Below are 22,424 nucleotides of genomic sequence, written 5' to 3'. Positions count from 1 at the left end.
AAGAATCCTATTATTTTGGTGAAAGGAGGAGGATTGGAAGTAACAAGCTGAATTTAAGTCCAAAGCTGGCATATGTTCAAAAATACTTTTTAAAGAGTAATGTATTGATCACAGTTTAATTCTTTAAAAATACTTTCAAACAAGTTATCTGATTTATATTTTCTAGACGTTAATGCAAGAAACAAGAGCAAAAGTACACTGAATTATGATCTCTTTCATATCTTACAAGTCAAGTCAGGTAACTCAGCACCAATGATTGAGAAAATCAACTAACATTTCCAAGTGAAAGTCAAAAATCAAATCGGAGGTCAAGTTTGACAGCCTTTGTATTCTGAACTACAGTCTACAGATATGAACATCCTACAAGATTTGGTTCACAATCATGTTCAGGAACAGAATCTCCGAGTTTGGTTAGTGAGGTATTGACTGTGAACAAACCCATTAATTTTCTATTGCAAGGGTGATTACCTGGAACCTCCAAGGCAACATCCCTTTCTCGGATTGTCTCTAGCTGTCTTCCTAATAGCCCCCTGCCTCCTTCATGCTCTAGAGCCTCTATCATTGGTGTCTTCAGGGAAAGGCATGGTGTTCTCCTATTATCCTCCTGCTGTTTCCAGTTGTCTCCCTCCCAAGAGTCTTTGAAGGGGTGTGGGAGTGAGTGTGACAACTGTCTGCTCTTTCCATTTTCTGTTGTTGGAGACCAGGAAGAGAGGACTGGCAGGTAGGGCGACTGTCTCCCAACGAAAAGAATCATGTTGGGGCTAGAAATTTGTCTGACATCCTTTCCCCCACAAACAGCAGCAGATGGAAATCCTCCATCTTCTGATGTAGCCAGCCTTATACTAAACCCAGAGGCAGGTAGAAGTGCAGGTATGCATCCGAAGAAGTGGGCTGTAGTCCACGAAAGCTTATGCTCTAATAAATCTGTTAGTCTCTAAGGTGCCACAAGTACTCCTGTTCTTCTTTTTTTTAGAGGCAGGTAGGACTCCACTAGGCTTAGCATGTTAGCTAGGGAATTATATAGGGTTCCTTCTTCTCCTGCAAGGCCCTGACAGTACCATAGAACTGTTATGGATTCTTAGGAGGCCTTTCTCGGTACTCCTTTGAGTAGAGAGTGTTTAAACTGAACTATATTGAGATACATCTTTCCTCCCTATTTCCCTCCAGGAGCAACACATTGCAAGTAGGGGCTGTTGCTAAAATTGGAAGACACAGAAAGCAAGAACAATCAGTGCTTGCCTGCCCTTTATATCAGCTACATGACAAATCAGCTTCAAAGCTCCTTTTTGTGTGTTTTGATTCATTTGAGAAGGCAATCTGTCCCTCTCTCTCAGAGAGTAGTGTCTTTGCTGGCCATAATCACCAAGGTATCACCATGTCTCACAATCCTTATGGAGTTCCACTAAATTCTTGTTCCTTGCTTGGTGGTCAAAGTTTCTTTCTTTACTTCCAACACACTAAAAACTCAGCTATATTTTAAACTGTCGACTCCCTCCATTATTCTTCCACATTTGTGCCATTTTAGTTTTTTGGAGGGCTCATTTCTCCATAGTTTAGCCCCAAAATATTGTCTCCCCTTTGAAACCACTTTTTCAGATCCCTCTTTTTCCTTTCGCAGAAGGCCCTGGCCTTACCTGGTCTGATTATGTCTACTGCAGTTGTGTGTGAAGGGGAAGTCAGCCCTGCTTACTGGCTGTGCAGTAAGCCATGGGATTTGGAAGATAAAACATAGCAAGCCTCTAATCCAGTCTCGGTTTGAGTGATTCAATACTTGCTGCAAATATTTCACACTGCGACAGTTCGAACTTTGCTACCAGATGGCAACCACTGTCAATGTGAAATTCTTGCAATATAATACTTTTGAAACATATGACTTATCTCAAGACATACCTATAATGAATTGACAAACATTATTGCTATATTGTTCTTCCTGCACATAAGAACTTAATTGGTTTGTTAATAAGTTAACACATACATGCCACTTGAACTTCAGATTTCCTTTGTAAGAGCGCCCCCATCCTGTTCCGCACCACACATTGATAAAACCCAGCATGAGACCTCTGCAAGGTTGGGATAATGTATCTGTGAGACACAAAGAGAAAGGCAGAGTTATAACATATCTTGATGGATGAAAATGTTACTATCTATTTCCAAAAACAGGTTATGCCTTAAGAAGAGTGTCCTATCCACTCTTAAATTTTGTGATGAATTTCTGCATCCTACTCTAACATTTTACATTGCCTCATGCACATCTTGCACCTCTTTCCCATGAGCAAAAATGGATAAATGACATGCACTCTCAAATTATCAATGATCCCATGATATTCAAGAATGAAATATTTGAATTGTATGGCAAACTTTCAGTCTTAAGATCCATTTATGATAAGACTAACTAGACTCAACATTTCGCCTAGTAGTATTGATTTGAGTTTTTCCCTCAACTCAATTTACCTTCATCCATAAGGCAAGAGAAGTCTAATACTTTTCCCAGAGGTGCTATAACAAAACAGAAATCTAAATTGGGAAAGCTTTCCAACAACATTAAAATTCAGGTATGGAAATGTCTTTTACTATACTATGTGACCAACTTAACTCATAAGAGTACTGGAGCAAACAAGGTGCATTATATATTGTATTTGCTCTGCCTCTCAGCACACTTTAAAAGTCACTTAGTCTACTAATTGTTCATCTTCTTCATTCAACTATATCCAACTAGTCAACCTGAAAATGAGCTGATAGGCACAATTTTAATGTGAATAAAACACCTGAGTAATATAAATAATCCTTCATTAAACAAATATTAATCAAAGTACATATTCCCTCCGGTCACCTCTGGAGATCTTATGGCAGGATTAATGAAACCCTTTATGAAAAGATAAGGGAAAATAATACTGCTGAATTTTAATCTTTAAAATTTTATTCCAATAGAGGAAAAGGTGTTCATTTTCTCTCTCTCTCTCTCTCTCTCTCTCACACACACACACACACACACACACACACACACACACACACACACACACACACGAAATCCATGAACAGAATCAGATGCAATGAAAATGAGGGAGGTGGGGAAAGTCATTTTTTAAAATAAATATAGAACTGAGTCACCAGCTATGATTACTGTATCATAATTATCACTATATACACATTTGTATCTAGGTAAGGTAGCCCACAATCAATAAATTAAAATCAACAAGTTTCAGCGATCAAATATATGACTGATTTTTTTCTCTTTTGCTAAGCAGAAGACTAAAGCGGAACAACATAAACCACAAAAAATTGAGTCTGATTTAACTGGACATTGACAAGTCATTTTTATTGTTAGTTTTTCTTTATAGTTTATAGCTCTTACAAGCTAAAATTTATTTTACTTTTTCTAAAATATTTTGTAATTTTCTGTTTGGCCAATATTGATTTCTTCCCCTTGTGTTTTAAATGGAGTCAAAATTAAAACACCCATTTTTCCTGTGTTCACCTGCACCAAGCCAGGACTGCAGAGCTAGTTTTCCTGACAGTAGAACAGATTGAGTGGATCAGAAGTGTGCTGCTTTAACGTCCTTTTCTCAGACTTATTTGTGTATCAGAATGAAAACACTTCTAGTGTGATTGTTGGCTGGAGGAAAGAAAATCCCTTTAAAGGTTACAAAGAAGAAACCATCTAAACCCACCTAAGGGGTAGCTTCTAACTCTGGATCTACTGTCTTACCATTTGTCAAGTAGGGCAAGTGGAGACACGCTTTCTGGCACAAACCTACCATGAAATCTTTGCAGCATATGGTCTAAAATGATGCAGATATCTGCTTACACTTGAAGCAAGTATACCATGGCAGGGAGTTGTTACACAACTTATAACCCAATGCAGCAGACTTAAGCCATTGGTCTTTTTCCTTTCCAACCCCATTCACCTACCAAATATCCAGCACAGGAATGGAATTCCTAAATGCAACTGGATGTACAAGAGAGAGTTAGTTTCCCACACTTTGGGGGGGATCATTCTGTTACTCTCTAGTGGATTATGAACAAATTTTAAAAGTGTCTCAGAAACCTACTAAATCTTTTATTTTAAAAAGGAGAAGATCTCTCAGTTCCTCTAACATCCAATTTTCAAACAGGTCCAAAACTTTAGCTCTAGGCTCTTCAATTTAAGTGTAAAGCCTATTTATTTGGGTCTGAATACTGGTGACATAGTAGAATTTTTTGAAGCATTCTCAATCCATCTCTAATGTCACACACTCAGCTGACCTCCCAGTGATCTGCTGCAAACCATCTATCCATCTCTCTGCCAGCTGTCCCCTATTATGATGACCCATCACCATGCTTTCCGTGATAACTTTCTCAAGGTTATTTCCATTTCTATGCCTGATGTGACCAAAGTATGTAAGTTTGCATTTGTTGATTTCCAACAATTCTCTTTAATAATACTTCTAACAAGCATTTGTTTTCTTTTTTTGTCCAAAAGAGATGCAAGAGTCCTCACCAGCACCACATCTCAATGACTTCAATTTTCTTCTTGTCAGAAGCATTAGTTTCCCAGGAACTACATCAGTAAGTCACTATGGAAAAAACTAAGCTTTTCATTAGTCGAACCTCCATACATTTCAAGATGCCATGATTTTTCCACACTTTTGTAAGGGGGGCAATGGCTGAGCAAGCTATCTGTAGTCTTCAGATTTCTTTGGAGTAGCCTCCTTGGTTGGATATGTATGATCGCACATAATTACATTCATTTACTGCCTCCACACTTGAATTGCGATGTCCACCTGCATCCTGTGGTTATTGATCATGTCAGTGTAAATGCATTTTGTTTATGTTATATTCAGGGAAAGTCTATATACCTCTTTCCCATTTCCCAATACAGGTTCTGGGCAGTAGCTCCAAAGGTGGATGCTGCTATTTCAACAATGGAACCTACACCATCAAGTCCTCATGAAGGGATGGAAGGATGGCTTTGTGATTTAGGCAGGTTTTCATTTTCAGAAGCACCCACAGTCTTAAAATGGCAAATTGTCCCCTTGAATTCAGATACCATCAGTTTCTGGTAATGGTTAAATTTGACATAATAACTATACCATAACTATTGTTAGTTATTTCATTGTATCCATAAATATGTATTTGCTACCTCATTTTCCCACCCCAGTCTGCTTGTTTATCTCATCCACCTGCTAGGTCTTGTCTTTTCGGACTGTAAACACTTTGGAGCAGTGATTGTCATTCATTATATGTTTATACAGTGCCTGGTTGTGGCTTTTAGATGCTATCACAATATAAGTGTTAGATAATAAAATAATAATAAATACTCCCATATGCTGCAAAGGGATTAAAAAAGAAAGAGAGAAGTCCCTGCCCCAAACTTATTACAGTCAGGATGATGGATCAGACAAGTGAGGCTGTAACATACATTGGGAAGGAGAGATTAAGAAGGAGATGATTACAGAGCCGATTCCACAGTCTTTGGGTTTAGATATACATATGTAAAGTGGGTTCAACATATTTTTGTTAGTTTGTGTTTTGAGTGTAAACATGGGTCTCTTTCTGTAGATAATGCTCCAATAATATGCTTTTAGAAGCGATCTGAATGAGGCAAAAGGCTCCAAAATATTTTGGAACGGTGATTCATGAGCAAGTGGCAGCATGAAAGAAGGCAAAAAGCCTTTTATGGAAGCAGATGAAACGGGAATCCAGGTTGGTGTAACTGGGGGATTGGCTGCATGTCGGGAGGTTAAGGGGAAGAATGCTAAAATAGACAGGGAAAGAGATCTAGACAGGAACTTTATGATGTAGAACCTTAAAAGCAAGGACAAGATTTTTGAACTTCATTCACAGTGCCGTGGGGAGCCAGTGATGTGACTCTTGATCACAGAGACTAGTGCTTATGCTTGCCAACTTTTATTGCTCAGATCTTGGTTTACAAAAATGACTAACCAGACTCCCTATGAAAGGCATCTGCTATTCAGGACTGGAAAGACTCTTAATCTCAGGAATATTTTTCTTCTCCAGCCTTCTGCCAGAAACATCATAAGAACAGAACTTATTCAGTCTCAGACAAGGGGAATATAAATTCAAGTTTTATTATCATCAGTTCCAAACTTCAGTGGTAACAGATGTAGAGGAGAAGACATTCTTCTTATACTTCCCTAAGTACTCCTGAATATCTGTGGATCCATGAATCCAAGCCAGCCCCTGGAGGCAATCTCCAAATTTAGCCAGGCATTATCTTTTATGCAGTGGTCATTTGCTCAGAGTCATTTTCCTTATTGCCATGTCAAGACCTCATTACAGAATACCCTATCAAAGAGAACTGAAATATGGACAGCAATGCCCCAGCCATAAAGATTTTTCTAGCATTAAATATATGTTTGGTGCCCTGTGAAGAAAGAGACAAATGTGTGTAATTCAATCTTCCTCATTTCCAAGAAAGCTTGACAAGACTCCAGGTAGTCCTGGTACCTAAAGAAAGTCTACTTCATGAAAACACCTAGAAGATAATAAGGTGACAGGTAACAGTCAGCACGGATTTGTCAAGAACAAATCTTGTCAAAGCAACCTAATAGCTTTCTTTGACAGGGTAACAAGCCTTGTAGATGGGGGGAAGTGGTAGATATGGTATATCTTGACTTTAGGAAGGCTTTTGATACTGTCTCGCATGACCTTCTCACAAACAAACTAGGGAAATACAACCTACATGGAGCTACTATAAGGTGGGTGCATAACTGGTTGCAAGACCATGCATCCGAAGAAGTGAGGTTTTCACTCACGAAAGCTTATGCCCAAATAAATCTGTTAGTCTTTAAGGTGCCACCAGACTCCTTGTTGTTTTTGTAGATACAGACTAACACGGCTACCCCCTGATACTTGGTTGCAAGACCGTTCCCAGAGAGTAATTATCAGTGGTTCACAGTCAAGCTGGAAGACCGCATTGAATGGGGTCCTTTAGGAATCAGTTCTGGGTCTGGTTCTGTTCAATATCTTGATCAGTGATTTAGATAATAACATAGAGAGTACACTTATAAAGTTTGTGGACAATACCAAGCTGAGAGGGATAGCAAGTGCTTTGGGGGATAGGATTAAAGTTCAAAATGATCTGGACAAACTGGAGAAAATAGGATGAAATTCAATATGGACAAATGCAAAGTACTCCATTTAGAAAGGAACAATCAGTTACACACATACAAAATGGGAAATGACTGCCTAGCAAGGAATACGGTGGGAAAGGATCTGCGGGTCATAGTGGATCACAAGTTAAATATGAGTCAACAGTATAACACTGTTGCAACAAAGCAAACCTGAGTCTGGGGTATATCAGCAGGAATGTTGTAAGCAAGACACGAGAAGCAATTCTTCTGCTTTACTCCACGCTGATTAGGCCTCAACTGGAGTATTGTGTCCAGTTCTGGACACCACATTTCAAGAAAGATGTGGACAAGTTGGAAAAAGTCCAGAAAAAAGTAAGAAAAATTACTAGAAGTCTAGAAAATATGACCTATGAGGGAAAATTGAAAAAAAAAATGGGTTTGTTTAGTCTGGAGAAGAGAAGACTGAGAGGGGGCGTGAGAACAGTTTTCAAGTACATAGAAGGTGGTTACAAGGAGAAGGGAGAAAAAATATTCTCCTTAAAGGAAAAGAAGCAATGGGCTTAAATTGCAGCAAGGGCAGTTTATGTTGGACATTAGAAAAATCTTCCTGTCAAGGTGGTTAAACAATGGAATAAATTGCTTAGGGAGGCTGTGGAGATTTTAAAGAGCAGGTTAGACAAACACCTGTCAGGGATAGTCTAAATAATACTTAGTCCTGCCATGAGTACACCACACTGAAATAGATGAACTCTCGAGGTCCCCTCCAGTCCTACAATTCTACGATTCTATTAAATCTTAAATTTTCAAGCAGATGCTGCACTCTAACTCCTTAGTTGTCCAACCTTGACAGTTTGCAGTCTCAATGGATTTGGAGGAAGTCTAAAATCATGTTCCAACCTGACCCATTCACCTACATACTCTGAGGTTTGGAATGGGTAAAGAACACTACCAATACAAAATATGCCACTTGTTTTATCTCTGGCACCAAGAAACTAGTGGCATTACCAGTAAATCAAAAATATTCATATCCATACACCTGCAAATGCCATACCACTGTCTAGATAACTTGACATTTCTGAGACCAGCAAGTATCTTATGACCAGTCAGAAAAAAAACCTGTCGATGCTTGAGCATCGACAGAACTCCATTTTAATCTCTAATTGACACCCTTAATCAATCAAACATGATGGAGCAACTGAAATCAAGGTGATTTCAATCAGTTTGAAGTTTGTCTAATTTGAAAATTATTGCAAATTTATAGAGAACTAAATTATAAACACTGTTTTCAAATGCCACTATTGCTAGGGAATCGTATTTGAATTTTCCCAAACTGCTAAAGGAAATAAATATTATATTGAAAATTAAGTCCCTGATTATGCAAACACTTAAACAGGAATGTAACTTTACTCATGTCACTAGTCCGATTGACTTACATGGGATAATTCATGGTCTTAAAATATGAACATATGTGATTGCAGAATTATGCGGCTAAAATGGCATCTTTATTAAAAACTTCCCTCTTAGAGGTATAAAATCTCTGTAATTTCAAAACAAAATTGCTTCAGCATTAACAATGAAAAGTTATTTAAACTTCCAATACATTAATGAGGTTATAGATATATATAATTTTTTTAAACACACACACACACACACACACACACAAAATAGGCCTTTTTTTTTAGGGCTGTCAATAAATCACAGTTAACTCACGTGATTAATTCAAAAAAATTAATCATGATTAAAAAATTAATCAAGATTAATTGCATTGTTAAACGATAGAATGCCAATTGAAATTTATTAAATATTTTGGATGTTTTTCTACATTTTCAAATATGTTGATTTCTATTACAACACAGAACACAAAGTGTACAGTGTTCACTTTATATTATTATTTTGATTACAAATATTTGACCTGTAAAAATGATAATATACCTCATACAAGTACTGTAGTGCAATCTTTTTATTGTGAAAGTGTAACTTACAAATATTGATTTTGTTTGTTACATAACTGCACTCAAAAACAAAACAATGTAAAACTTTAGTGCCTACAAGTCCACTCACTCCTACTTCTTGTTCAGCCAATCGCTAAGAAAAAAAGTTTGTTTACATATACAGGAGATAATGCTGCTCGCTTCTTGTTCACAGTGTCACCTGAAAGTGAGAACAGGTATTCACATGGCACTTTTGTAGCTGGCATTGCAAGGAATTTACGTGACAGATATGCTAAACATTTGTATGCCCCTTCATGTTTTGGCCACCATTCCAGAAGACATGCTTCCATGCTGATGATGCTCGTTAAAAAAATAATGTGTTAATTAAATGTGTGACTGAACTCCTTGTGGGTGAATTGTATGTCTTCTGTTCTGTTTTACCCACATTCTGCCATATATTTCATGTTACGGCAATCTTGGATGACGACCCAGCACATGTTCGTTTTAAGAACACTTTCACTGCAGATTTACAAAATGCAAAGAAGGTACCAGTGTGAGATTTCTAAAAATAGCTACAGCGCAAGGTTTAAAAATCTGAAGTGCCATCCAAAATCTGAGAGGGACGAGGTGTGGAGCATGCTTTCAGAAGTCTTAAAGAGGAACACTCAGATGCGGAAACTACAGAACCCGAACCACCAGAAAAGAAAATCAACCTTCTGCTGGTGACATCTGAGTCAGATGATGAAAATGAACATGCATCGGTCCACTCTGCTTTGCACTGTTATCGAGCAGAACCTGTCATCAGCATAGATGCATGTCATCTGGTGGTTGAAGCATGAAGGGACATATGAATCTTTAGCACATCTGGGACGTAAATATCTTGCGACGCTGGCTACAACAGTGCCATTAGAACGCATGTTCTCACTTTCAGGGGACATTGTAAACAAGACGTGGGCAGCAAATTGTAACCAAACTTGTTTGTCAGAGCGATTGACTGAAGTAGGACTGAGTGGACTTGTAGACTCTAAAGTTTTACATGGCTTTATTTTTGAATGCAGTTATTTTTCTGTACATAATTCAACATTTGTAAGTTCAACTTTCACGATAAAGAGATTGCACTACAGTACTTACATTAGGTATGTGTGTATATATATCTCCTCAATATATGTTCCATTCTATATGCATCCGAAGAAGTGGGCTGTAGAACACGAAAGCTTATGCTCTAATAAATTTGTTAGTCTCTAAGGTGCCACAAGTACTCCTGTTCTTCTTTTTGCGGATACAGACTAACACGGCTGCTACTCTGAAACCTGAAAAATACTAGTTCTTTTGTTTTTTTATAGTGCAAATATTTGTGATAAAAAATAAATATAAAGTGAGTACTGTACACTTTGTATTCTGTGTTATAATTGAACTCAATATATTTGAAAAAGTAGAAAACAACCAAAAATATTTAAATAAATGGTATTTTATTATTAACAGTACAATTAATTGCAATTATTTTTTTTAATTGCCTGCCAGCCCCTCAAGGCACCTAAAGTTAGGCTCTTTAGCCCATATTTAGGCACCTGAGAGTGGGTTTTTGAAAAGCACTCAAGTAACATAGGAGCACAAGTCCCATTGACTTCAAACTGCAAATGCTGATAGAGGTGCATATCTAGGTTGAATCTCTTCAGATTTCTTGACTTTTGGAAGTTCAATATACCAGAAGGTCATGTAGGTTGAAAATATAGCATGGGATATTTGCTTATCAATTTTGGGTTTGAGTTTATGTAGTTCTCACAGAAAGGATATTAAAAAAGCCCCAGACTTGTCCTTTTTTTAGAAGATATAAGCATTTTATGTATGAAACTTAGCAGAAAATTCTAAAATAAGGAACTAAAGAAACAATTACAAAATATCTGCTTCAGTGATCTAAGACTATGAGATAGGAAGAACATAGAGAATCATCAAAATATAAATAAAAATGGATTTTTAAAAAATATTGTAATCCAAAAAACTTATTTTTATTTTTTTAAATCATAATTATCCATTCGGCTGTCGAAAAAAGGCCATTTTATGTTATGTTCTCTACATTTAACAAAGCTTCAGCATTTTCTGCTAGAGACAGAAACATAATACTTTCAAAATTCATAAGCAGAAAGTTGATCCAAATATAACTTAATCCCAAAAATGAACAGCATTTTTACAGTGATCAAGAGATTATTTTGCTTTCATTTTGTATGCATTCTAAACCACAAGAGAAAAGGAATTTCCATTGTCTGGATGCCAGCAGGGCACTTAAAGTTTCTGCAAGTAATTTAGAAAGATGGACAGCCTATTTGTTTTGAATGGAACAGCCAAGTAGAGACTAGCTGCCTAGAAGATTTCCATTGCAAGATGGATAGTGACATGTATCAAAGAAACCTAAAAGGCTCCTGTTCCAGAACATAAGGGCTCATTCAGCCAGAGTGATTGTGAGATCTTGGGATTCAAGGACAAAACCGTGACCAAAGATCTATGCAGAACTACAAGTTGAAGTTTAGTTCATTAGAAGACTTTTTCCAATTTCCATTTTTTTTTTAATGCACCATGTAAGTTAAAAGACAGTGTGGCTGCAGGAGAAAGGCAGTGCTTAATTCATAATGAAAGACATGCCGAAGCTCAAGCAATTAGGTCCCAGGTCTCAAGCAATTTTTTACCTTCATAACTGACGTGGCATACTCATAGGTGCCGGGATATAAAGTGCCAAGCCTAGAGGTACCAGGGCTCAGCCCTGGCAAACCCTGGCCCAAATTAAGCACTGGAGAAAGGCTTTTTATAGCTGTGGCCACAAAGATGCCAATACAAGGCAAATTCAGGAAAAAAACATACTCGTTTTAAAAGAAAAGCTGTTGGAAAGACTAATGTCTATTCAAAATATGTTACCAGAGCCTTAAGAATCTACTGCTTTAGCCTCTTTTATATATAGTCAAAGTAAAATGTGGCCCCTAAAATTAAAAACACATCAAAATACTGAGATTGCCAGGTAGAAAACTAGATCATGCTACTGCTCAAAACCACTTTTTTATGTTAAGCTAAATAACATTTGCTTCAATCTCCAAGTTCAACAAATTTGGGACAAAGGCAGTGGATGGGATCCAAGGAGTCTTGTTCTAATTAACAAAAATTAAAGGAAAAAAAACAAGGGGGAAAAATGATGTCTGAAGTTCAGACCTACTAGTTCAGACTTGATGCATGCTAATGTGTATTATCCAATATCCTTACTTCAATCAGCCAGTATTGATTTGTTTTTCATTGTGACGTGTCTATCTCATGCCACAAAGTTATAAGGTTAATCTATAAATATGTAAGATGAACTAGTGTATGCAAAGTCACTACAATGCTCTGCATACATAATTAGCATTATACAAAGAAAGAATTTCTAACCTGTATAACGTAAGTTGTTCATTCAGGATAATTTGTGTTAAGACTCCGTGCAAAGACTCCAATTACTCTGTATTTAAAGTGGTCGAATCCTACCATGAACCTGAGTAAACATTTGGGAGCAGGGTGAATGTCTACCTGAAAGTACATGCCCTTCATATCAAGAGCTGCAACCCACATGTCCTTTTCTAGGGATGGTATGTGCCTGTGTCATCATGGGAAATAAAATGGTTGAGATAGTGGAGAATGACAATGGGTATCCAGCCATCCTTCTTCTTGGGTACTAGTAAGTACATTGAGTAAAAGTCCTTCCCCTAATGCTGAAGAGATACCAGGGCTCGAATGCACTTCGATTCTGCTTCTTGTTTGAGAATCTCCTCATAAGGATGGCCCCTGAAAGGGGATTGGCAAAGGGTTTTGGAGGGGGCAATGTAAACTCAATCACATGGTCAGAATGGATGATATTTAAGTCCCACTTGTCCATAGTTACTGAACTCCAGGTGTGGAAAAAGACCAATAGACAACCCACAAAGGATGTGTGGGGATTGACAGACAGTGACATTGCCAGTTTGCAGCTCTCAAGCTCCCATCAAAAAGAACCTTTATTTAACAAGGATGTTTATCTCCTGAGATGAAATCAGAACCGATTATATCACATCCAAAGTTTAAATCCTGCAACCAAAATCTTTATGTCAAAATGTGCCTTTCTTGCAATACATTCCAACATACCTACAGCACAAAAACCTTTCTGGGGGAGCACATGAATATTAAGACAGCAAATCTAGAAGTTTTCCATGCATACAAGTTCAAAACCCTTTTGTGCTTATCTTGGGTTATGGAGAACTATTAAAATTAATAACAGACTTGCAAAATTAATATTTTATGTAACAGTTATTGTAATTATTAATAGTTCATATTTTACTAGCTTTTCAAGCACATAAAGCTGTAGCAAATGTGCTTTAATTAGATATGAAAAACAAGAACAGTTAAGTGCTAAATAAAATAACCATGCCATACATCATGGCCTGAAATTCACTAGACTAAATTGAATATAAAGATAAGAAACAAGGTACTGTGTATGTAATAGGTTTGTGGTCACAAATACAAACACACACACACACACACACACACTGTTACAGTCCACTGATCTGAGTTTGTTACAAGACCAGTACATGGTAAAATTATAATTTTTGTTTTAATTTATTACAGATGTGTGCAAATCTGAATACTGAATACCATGGCAATCTGAACTTTTTGTTTCAGTTCGCATGTGTCCGACATATTCTTATTCAGATTTTTTCCAGGAGCAGAAAATAAGAAGTTTCTCACTCACCCTAGCATCTCTAATGTTCTTGAGTCCTACTCTCTGCCTTTCAATACCACCCGAGAGGTCCCAGGTCCTGCCCTCCCCGTACACTCTTCCTTCTTACCCCTTAAGTGACAGTTAGTGTTTTCTGATCCTTCTACCAGCTTCCCTGCTGCTGATACACTGCAGTCAACTTTGCTCCTGTCAATCAACTGACTCAGCGATGCTCATGCTTCCTGCTGTGATTAATCATCCTATTAGATGTTTTCTTCTGAAAAAAATATTTAAAATCTCCATTTTATAAGCTAACTAACACATACCATGGAGTGTGTTCAGCATGTTTTGACATATCTGAATAGCTGGCATTCACAAAACTGTTCAACCATAAGTGGTCCCATATAAAGTAGAATCCCTTAATGTTTAGGGGAAGTGCAAAGAGAAGTAGAGTCCATGTGGAAGTAGAGACTCCGAATGTCTCCATAAGCATTCCTTTCTTTGGGGTAGAAGGCAGATTACTGGCATTTACTATATTGAGAGAGGATACAGGGAATTCTGTTAATTATTCTCCAAAAATTATTACCCAAACCCACATGTTCTATGCAGTACAGAACCACTGGTTTTGGGAAAAAGCAAGCTTCTTTCCTCCACAGTAAGATCCCTTGGGGGTAAAAATGAAAGTTATAGAAAGAAACCCTTTCCTGGGCTTAATCAGAAGAAATTATAGGTCTATCTAAGTTTATACACAGTAAGGAAATTTAGATGTGTCTTTCTATACTAGACAAGAATAAATCTGGATGAAGACGTTAACAGAGCTAGTCCCAAAAGAAGTAGATAAGACTTAAGCCAAGAATACCTCTTTCTTCCAAGAACCTCAGAGCCACTGAATTTTTGAGTGATGGTGGAGGAGAAATTGGAAGGGTCCAAAACATAGGCATATGGGATAGCACTAATCCCTTTTCATGTCAATAAAGTAGATAATGTAGGAAAACTTAATACTTAGGTTATTATATTCTTCAGTAGAGGGAACAGGCTTTATTCCATAGATATGCTACAGTCTGCTGGTTTGTAATTTGGATGGATTTTTACTGTCTGAAAGAAGAGAAGCTGTGATGCAGGCATGAGATACTGCAAAGAGACTATCCAGTGCAGGAAGCAGAGCAAAGTGATTTAACTTCAGTATTCAGATTTACAGTGTTCTACTACTGCAAGTGGTGCAGCTGCAGCAGTTTGTGTGTGTGTTGAATGCTTTGTGATGCCCCAAAGCACTGCAGCCCTTCAAAAAAAGTTGAAAGTATAAATGGAATTAAAATGGACCCATTCCATAGTGAACAACTATCTTAAGAGGTAGAAAAACAACCAGTGTTGTGAACTACGAAACATACTCCTGAGAGTAGAAGTGAAGGAGAGTTGATGAGAAAATGTTCCCTTGTGAGTTACTGTCATTTATCTGATTAATAGAAAACAGTAGCACTTCCTTCTATATGTCTACTCTGGTGGCAACTGTCTTCTAAAATAATACTCCACTGCGAGCAACTCTGTATACTGCAAAGGTGGCCACAATGTGGCCAGCAGAGCCCTGTAATGCACATTTCTGCTCCACTACATGTTTGCAAAAAGAGGTGTGGCCTACATAAGTGTGGGGACTGTATGTTCTAAAATTCCTTGCTTTGCAAGGTGCAAAGGAAACAGAAAAACAATAATGACATGGAGATAAAATCCAAAAAATAATCCAAGGAAGATGGAGGCATACTTGATAGGTAACAATCCTGTATTGCTAAAGGATCAACAAGACTTAATAGGGCTCCCTCATTTCTACTTTCTATGGTTTTATGAAGAAAGAATAAAAGGAGGGAGTAGAGAAATGGAAATAGGTGAAAGTGACAACTTTTAGATTAGCAAACTTCATTTTATTAATTACATTTATTTTCTAAATGACATAAAACCCAATTTCAAAAAACCCAAATCTAGGAAAATACATATGTCACATAAAGTATTCAAGTGGCCAACATGAAGCTTGGTTCATAGAGTTGATCAGTTTGCATTGTATTACTATTTTACCAATTTGAATAAAATTACAAAAATACAAAATCTTTTTTTTTTTTAATAAAAAGAAGAAATGCTACCCATATTTTTTTGTTTGGCTTTCTTTCAACATGTGCAGTGTTATATTCTAATAACTATGTGTTCGTTACCTTGGAAACTGCTGTAGGGTGAATTTTGATTGGATGTATTATCAGATTAATTCTTACAATTGTGGATACTGTTTAAAAATGGTGCACGTGTTTGTGCATTTTTATGGTACAGGTCCCGAAATGTCACCTCCTCCTCCTCCCCAATGTAAATGTTCAACATTTTAAAAATTATGCTGAATATTAGTAAATTATATTTTTCAAAAATCTACAAAAATGAATTATGGGCTAGTCCAGGGGTCGGCAATGTTCAGCACGCGGCTCGCCAGGGTAAGCACTCTGGTGGGCCGGGCCAGTTTATTTACCTTCTCGCCGCCTCCATTGGCCCGGGACGGCGAACCGCGGCCAGTGGGGGCCGCGATCGGCCGAACCTGCCGCGTCAGCAGGTAAATAAACTGGCCCGGCCCACCAGGGTGCTTACCCTGGCGAGCCATGTGCCGAACGTTGCTGACCCCTGGGCTAGTCTGTTTATGCAACTGAGTTACAAGAACAGTTATTATTGATGTGAGCAGGAATTTTTAAGAAGCAATTTTGATAGAAGCAGTGATATCAAAGTGAATATATAAACAAACAGTTATAAATATCTGAGCCCAAAAAGAGGGAAGTGCCAGATACGCCCTGAAGTCCAGGGACTTTGCTATTGATGTCACATGGAAGGCATTCACACATTATGGAGACAGGCAGTGGTATAAAACTCTAAAATAGATAGTTATCAGAATGTATGCACTGGTATTATTTCCACATACAATGCTATGAACCATTTTTGTTTACCTTGAGTATGTAAATATAAGGATGCAGCTTTTTTTTCATTTCCAAAATTAAGCTTCACATTCATAGAAGCAGAAACAAAAAGAGTGGTGATTTTATACTCAGGGCTTCATTGTGCACTTTCTATAACTTTGAATGCAGTGGGGGCTTTGTCTGGCCAGTGAGAAGAAGAATCTTGGCTACTTTAAGGGATCCCCCCTTTTGGGCTATAGAAGGGAGGATTGGAGAGGATCACCTGAGTCAGGAACTGACTGAAATGAGCTCAAGTGGGCCATTGGCCTATGTGCATCTGGGGGAGGGGTATTTCTACTCCATTCCCTGCAGACAGAGTCATCTTTCACCATGAAGCAGCAGTACCCATCTTAGAATATCAGGGTTGGAAGGGACCTCAGGAGGTCAACTAGTCCAACCCCCTGCTCAAAGGAGGAGCAATCCCCAGACAGATTTTTGCCCCACTGTAAATGGCCCCCTCAAGGATTGAACTCACAACCCTGGGTTTAACAGGCCAATGCTCAAACCACTGAGCTATCCCTCCCATATTATCAGAAAATAAACAGGTTTTATCATCTGCTGTAGGCATTGCACTAGTTATTTGTTTCGGAGCTGGAAAGGAATTTTCCTTCACTAGCTTTTCCAGTGCAGAGTGGGCTTCCCCTGCTCCTTCCCCACAGCAGGTCAGGGGCCTGGTTGGGTTGTCGCAACCTAGCAGATTGGAGGTGTCCAGTGCAGATACTTGTTCCATAAGGAAGAATAGCTCCCTGATAAACCAGGGAGTTGGACTGATGGGAAGTCATCCCCCAGGGAAGCTGAGGAAAGAGAGCTGGAACTTCTAATATCTAATAAATTGGAGAGACAACCTCCTTTCCCAAGCCCCTTTAAATCCTCATATGAGGGGAAGGCTGTGGGGTCCCAGCAATGAGTGGGGGCTAGAATAGGAGGGAGGAGGGCAGATGGCAGCACTTCCCGAACACATGGAAATGATTAAGGAAGGAATGATGACCTGCACTGTACAATTTCTTGCTAGGTCGTTGAGGCGAAATTAAAACGGCATTCCTTGCATCTTGTTTTTCTTCCTGCTTGGCCAGGACAATAGCCCCTCCAAACTCAGTTCTCTATCAGGGGAATGTAGCTAAGTCAATATAACATATACTGTGTAAAATAGGCTCTGCTTTCAACCCACCATACTTGGTCTCCAGAATGGAGAAGCAAGGTACTAGAGTAGCAGCTAGAGTAAAGTAAAAATGGAGAGTGAAATGAAAAGCCTTTTGTTTAATTTAAAACAGAGTTTTTTGTTGTTTTAGAAGACACTATTGTACCAGGAAAATTCCTATTTTCAAAGGTGAGTACACTTATATAGGCATCATTTAAGAAATCCTTGAAGATGATACTGTAAGCATTTCCCTTCTACTGCATTACCATTGTAGGGCCTGATTTGTAGCAAGTTATAAGCATTCTTTTAGCAAAACAGCAAGACACTTTCAAAGTTCCACTCAATTTAGTGTACATAACATCACATTTTATTTATATAGTGCCATTGTTCCAATTTTCTTCATGATGCATTGCACTGCCTGTCATCATTACCACACTGTGATATTGTGACTAATAGCAAATCTCTTCTAAGCGCAATCACAAAAAATTATTGCAATTAAAACGATATTTTAAAAAAATCCATTTACTTATATTCAGTGGAGTAGGCAGTGATTTCAGTGTCATTGTGTAACCACTTAAATTCCAAGGGCCAGCTGCCTTCCGCAAGACACGTGAGTACAAGACGGTTCCCCTCTAGATGGATCTGGGGCAAACCAGGCTCAGTCTTGAAGTATGGTGCAACGTCATCTGAAACATACAAGAGAAAAAAATGCTTTAATGACTATGAAAATGGATATCATCCTTGATTTTAGGCCACCCATATTTAGCCAATTTCCTCCTAAATTATTTAATAAAATAGGGGTCTAGGCTGTCCAGTACTTAAGTATCAACCTCCTAAGCACCAACCTTCTGTATCTAGAAACATGCTACTGGTTAAAATGCTGCTTGGTTCACAAGTTAAAAACAAGTTTGGAATCCTCAGCCTAGGCTCCTCTTCATAGGTGTTTATTTACATGGCAAAAGCACTGGACAACCTGGAACACATTGTTGAGCCTCTGCTCATCAGAGGTTTACAACAGAAATCTACTCAGTGCCTACATCTGTGTTTAATGTGTCTGGTAGGAGCCATTGCTATTAGTGTCTTACTTTCATTAACACTAAATCCACTCGCAAAACTTTAAAAATCCCTTTTGAAAAAAAAAATCAGAAAACGAAGGTTGAATGGAAGTGATCATCACAGCAGGACAAGTCTCAGGGCAAATGAAGAATTTTGACAAAAGATCAGCTTAGAACAAAACATCTTACAAAATAACAAGATTAATGTGTCTTTCAATATTGTCTCTAACTATAGTATCTTAAATTATATTTTCTATGACCAATCGCAGGTTTTGAATTAGGGTGTTTTAATAACGTTCAAGGGTCAGATAGATGTAGCATGCAAACTCTTATTCTTCTGTGGATCACAATTGCTAACAACTCCATTAGATGAAATTAGGGGTTGTTAATTCAAACATAAAAGATGCTCCTCTTTTACCTGGAAGCAAATATCCAATAGGATTATGAAACATTCTGAGCCCAAACAAACACCCACTGACATTCACGAGAGCAGGATCTGGCCTATGTTATCTAATACTGGATACAGTCAAGTGAGTTCAAACTATCATCAACAACCAAACTACCTGAAACTAGACATTACCACTACTAATAGACCATTTTGAAAAGACAGATAAAAAGAAAGTTGAATGTTCAGATTTTCTTAATCTGGATATGTTTTTTTATTTGAATTACACTGACAAAATACCCCATTAATGGTACTGAGCCGGTTTAGTAAACATGCAAGGCCTATTTGTGCATGGAATCTGGACTCTCTTCCTAGTTGTTTTATAGACTTCCTATGTAACCTTGGCCAAGTCACTTAGGGGCAGAGCCTCAGTTAGTTTAAACTGTCGCAGCTCCACTCAAGTTCCTGGAGCTATGACAATTTACACCAGGTGAAAAACTGCCTTAATCTCCCTGTATGAAATCCAGGAGAATTCATTCTTTGTATCTTATTTTCCATCTGTAATTTGGGGTTAATAATGCTTCCCTTACCCACATGAGTGTTGGGAGGCCAAATTAAAAAATATAAGCTACTTAAAAACCTAAGAATATAAAAGAATTTCCGTTGATCATATAGGACGGTTCTAACATAGAAAACTAAGACGAACATTACATTTACCATATTACACAAAATGTGGACTTGATATTGAATACAAAATGAGCCCCATTAATAGAATACATTTTACTGTCCATATAGAGCTTTAGAGGAAAAAAAGTCAATACGGAACTGTGTCAAAACTGCTTTTTTGTCTGTCAGATTATTCAGTTAAAAATTCCATAAAATTAGGTTCCTGTCAATGTTAAACTATAGCAATATTACTTTCCAGTTCACAAAATTTTAATGTGAAAAATCAGTAGAATATAAGTCAACGCTGGTTTTATGCACTAGTCAAATTCCAATTAAATTAGACCAAGTTATTCAACAAGAAAGTCTACAAAATTCAGCTCCCATTGGTGTAATAGTGCATAAAAACAAATATGTTGCTTTCCAGATCACAGAGTTTCAGTACAAAAAATATGAAGAGATAGAGGTTTAATCAGGTGTGAAAGCAATTTCACCTGTGTAGTCAAGAAAAAAAAAAAAAAAAAAAAGACCTGAAAGGAACCCAACATACAGTTGCTGGTGAAATCAGTGGAGATGCTCATGCTAGAGCTCCTTTGAGAGGTAGGTGGTAGCAAGGCACTCTCTAAAAAAACTCTGACTCTGCAATGTGCTTCCTTCATCCTAAAGTAATTTTTCAAACTAGACCATCAGTATTGCATCTAAATCATTAAGATATTCTGGATACTGTATGTACTGGTATTCAGGCTTTGCAAATATATTTTGATTCAAAGGAATCCTAGATTAATTTCTGTAATTCAAGTGTTCTTGATTTTGATTTTTTAAAAATAGACTGTGTTGATGCAACACAGTATTGCAGAACTTCAAAAGGTATTATAGTAGCTTAAAGATATGATGTGGTGACATTATTAAAAATAACTCAGACGTTTTAAGGCCAGAAGGGACCATCGTGATCATCTAGTCTGACCTCCTGCACATTGCAGGCCACAGAACCTCACCCACGCACTCCTGTAATAGACCCATAACCTCTGGCTGTGTTACTGAAGTCCTCAAATCATGATTTGAAGACTTCAAGGTACACAGAATCCACCATTTTCTCTAGTTTAAATGTGCAAGTGATCAGTGCCCCCTGCTGCAGAGGAAAAGGAAAAAAACCCAGGGTCTCTGCCAATCTGACCCGGGGGGAAATTCCCTTCTGATCACAAACAGGGTAATCAGTTGGACCCTGAGCATGTCAACAAGACCCACCAGGCAGACACCTGGGAAAGAATTCTCTGCAGTAACTCAGACACCTCGCCGTATAGTGTCCTATCTCCAGCCAAAGGATATTGTGACACCCTGGCACCCCAATATTCACCACTGTGATGTAATTAGGATATGTTTTGTACAAAGTATGCCTTGTGAGGTATCATTCTAAAAGTCTTGATCTGCTAGACATTAATATCTTGTTGGATTGTATGTGCTACCATTGAATGGAAACTTATGACATTTGGCTATGTATGTGTTACAGAAACATATTGTGAGGTGGAAAACACCCACAAGCAGCCTTTCAAGTATAACAGTAAAAAGACCCAACAATGTTAGTGGCTTATTGAGGAAATGCACACAAGCACAAGGATTACCCCAGGAACTGTGTACAATAGAAACCTCTCGGAGCTAGCACTACACAATGGGAACCGTTTGACCCAGGTCACAGCAAAAGAGATTTCCAGCAAGTGGGAAGAAGATATAAAAGGGGGACAATGACATCATGATGGCACCTCACTCTTCCTACAACAACACACCTGGAAACACCAGAAGGGAAAGGACTGAGCTGTGGGAAGTGATGGTCCCAGGCAAGAGGGATTTTTAGCCTGTGTATGAAAACCTGGAAAGCCAAGGCAACTTGTGCCCTAAGAATCTGCCAGCCTATTTATCACTCAATGTGAGAATTTCCTAATTTATATCCTACCTGTCTAGTGTGTTAAACTCAGTTTGCGGTTTTGTTTATTTACTACGGTAATCTGCTTTGATCTGTTTTCTATCCCTTATAATCATTTAAAATCTGTCTTTTGTAGTTAATAGATTTGTTTTTGTTTTATCTAAAACCAGTGTGGAAATCATACTTGGGGCAGAAAGCTGTTGAGTCTCTCTCTCCACACTGAAGGAGGGAGTGAATTTCATGATCTTACCCTGTACAGTTCTCTGTGCAGCACAAGATGGTATAATTTTGGGTTTACACTCCGAAGGGGAGTGTGTGCCTTAGCAACTGGGAGGTGCTTTAGCTGAGCCTTCTCATGCGAAGCTGATGTCAGCACGTGTGTGTGAAGCTGCAGCTTGGTGTGTCCCTATCTGTGTGTATGCTGGTGAAGGAGCAAGCTTGGACAACTTGCAACTTATCACAGCCCCACAGTGTGAAAGGGAGCCCAGGCTGGTGGGTCAGGTGGGCTCAGTGGTACCCCAGTGCCAAGTGGCACCCCGGGGGGAACCCGTAACAGATATTAGCTATTAGCAGTCACAGAT

At 38.2% G+C, this 22,424-nt stretch overlaps 1 protein-coding gene across 1 annotated transcript in view; it reads right to left on the bottom strand.

Moving 5' to 3' along the window:
• The window catches only part of SDK1 (sidekick cell adhesion molecule 1), a 660,854-nt gene that overhangs the window by 408,540 nt on the left and 229,890 nt on the right, over positions 1–22,424 (bottom strand). The window contains exons 2-3 of the mRNA XM_054042917.1: positions 18,349–18,508; positions 1,976–2,082 (exon numbers count right to left, since the gene is read on the bottom strand). Coding sequence (XP_053898892.1) covers positions 1,976–2,082; positions 18,349–18,508 — 267 coding nt within the window. The remainder of the gene's footprint in view (positions 1–1,975; positions 2,083–18,348; positions 18,509–22,424) is intronic.

The sequence above is a fragment of the Malaclemys terrapin genome, chromosome 10 (assembly GCF_027887155.1).
Source record: "Malaclemys terrapin pileata isolate rMalTer1 chromosome 10, rMalTer1.hap1, whole genome shotgun sequence".
Classification (NCBI taxonomy): domain Eukaryota; kingdom Metazoa; phylum Chordata; order Testudines; family Emydidae; genus Malaclemys; species Malaclemys terrapin.
This window is presented reverse-complemented; position numbering and strand designations above follow the sequence as displayed.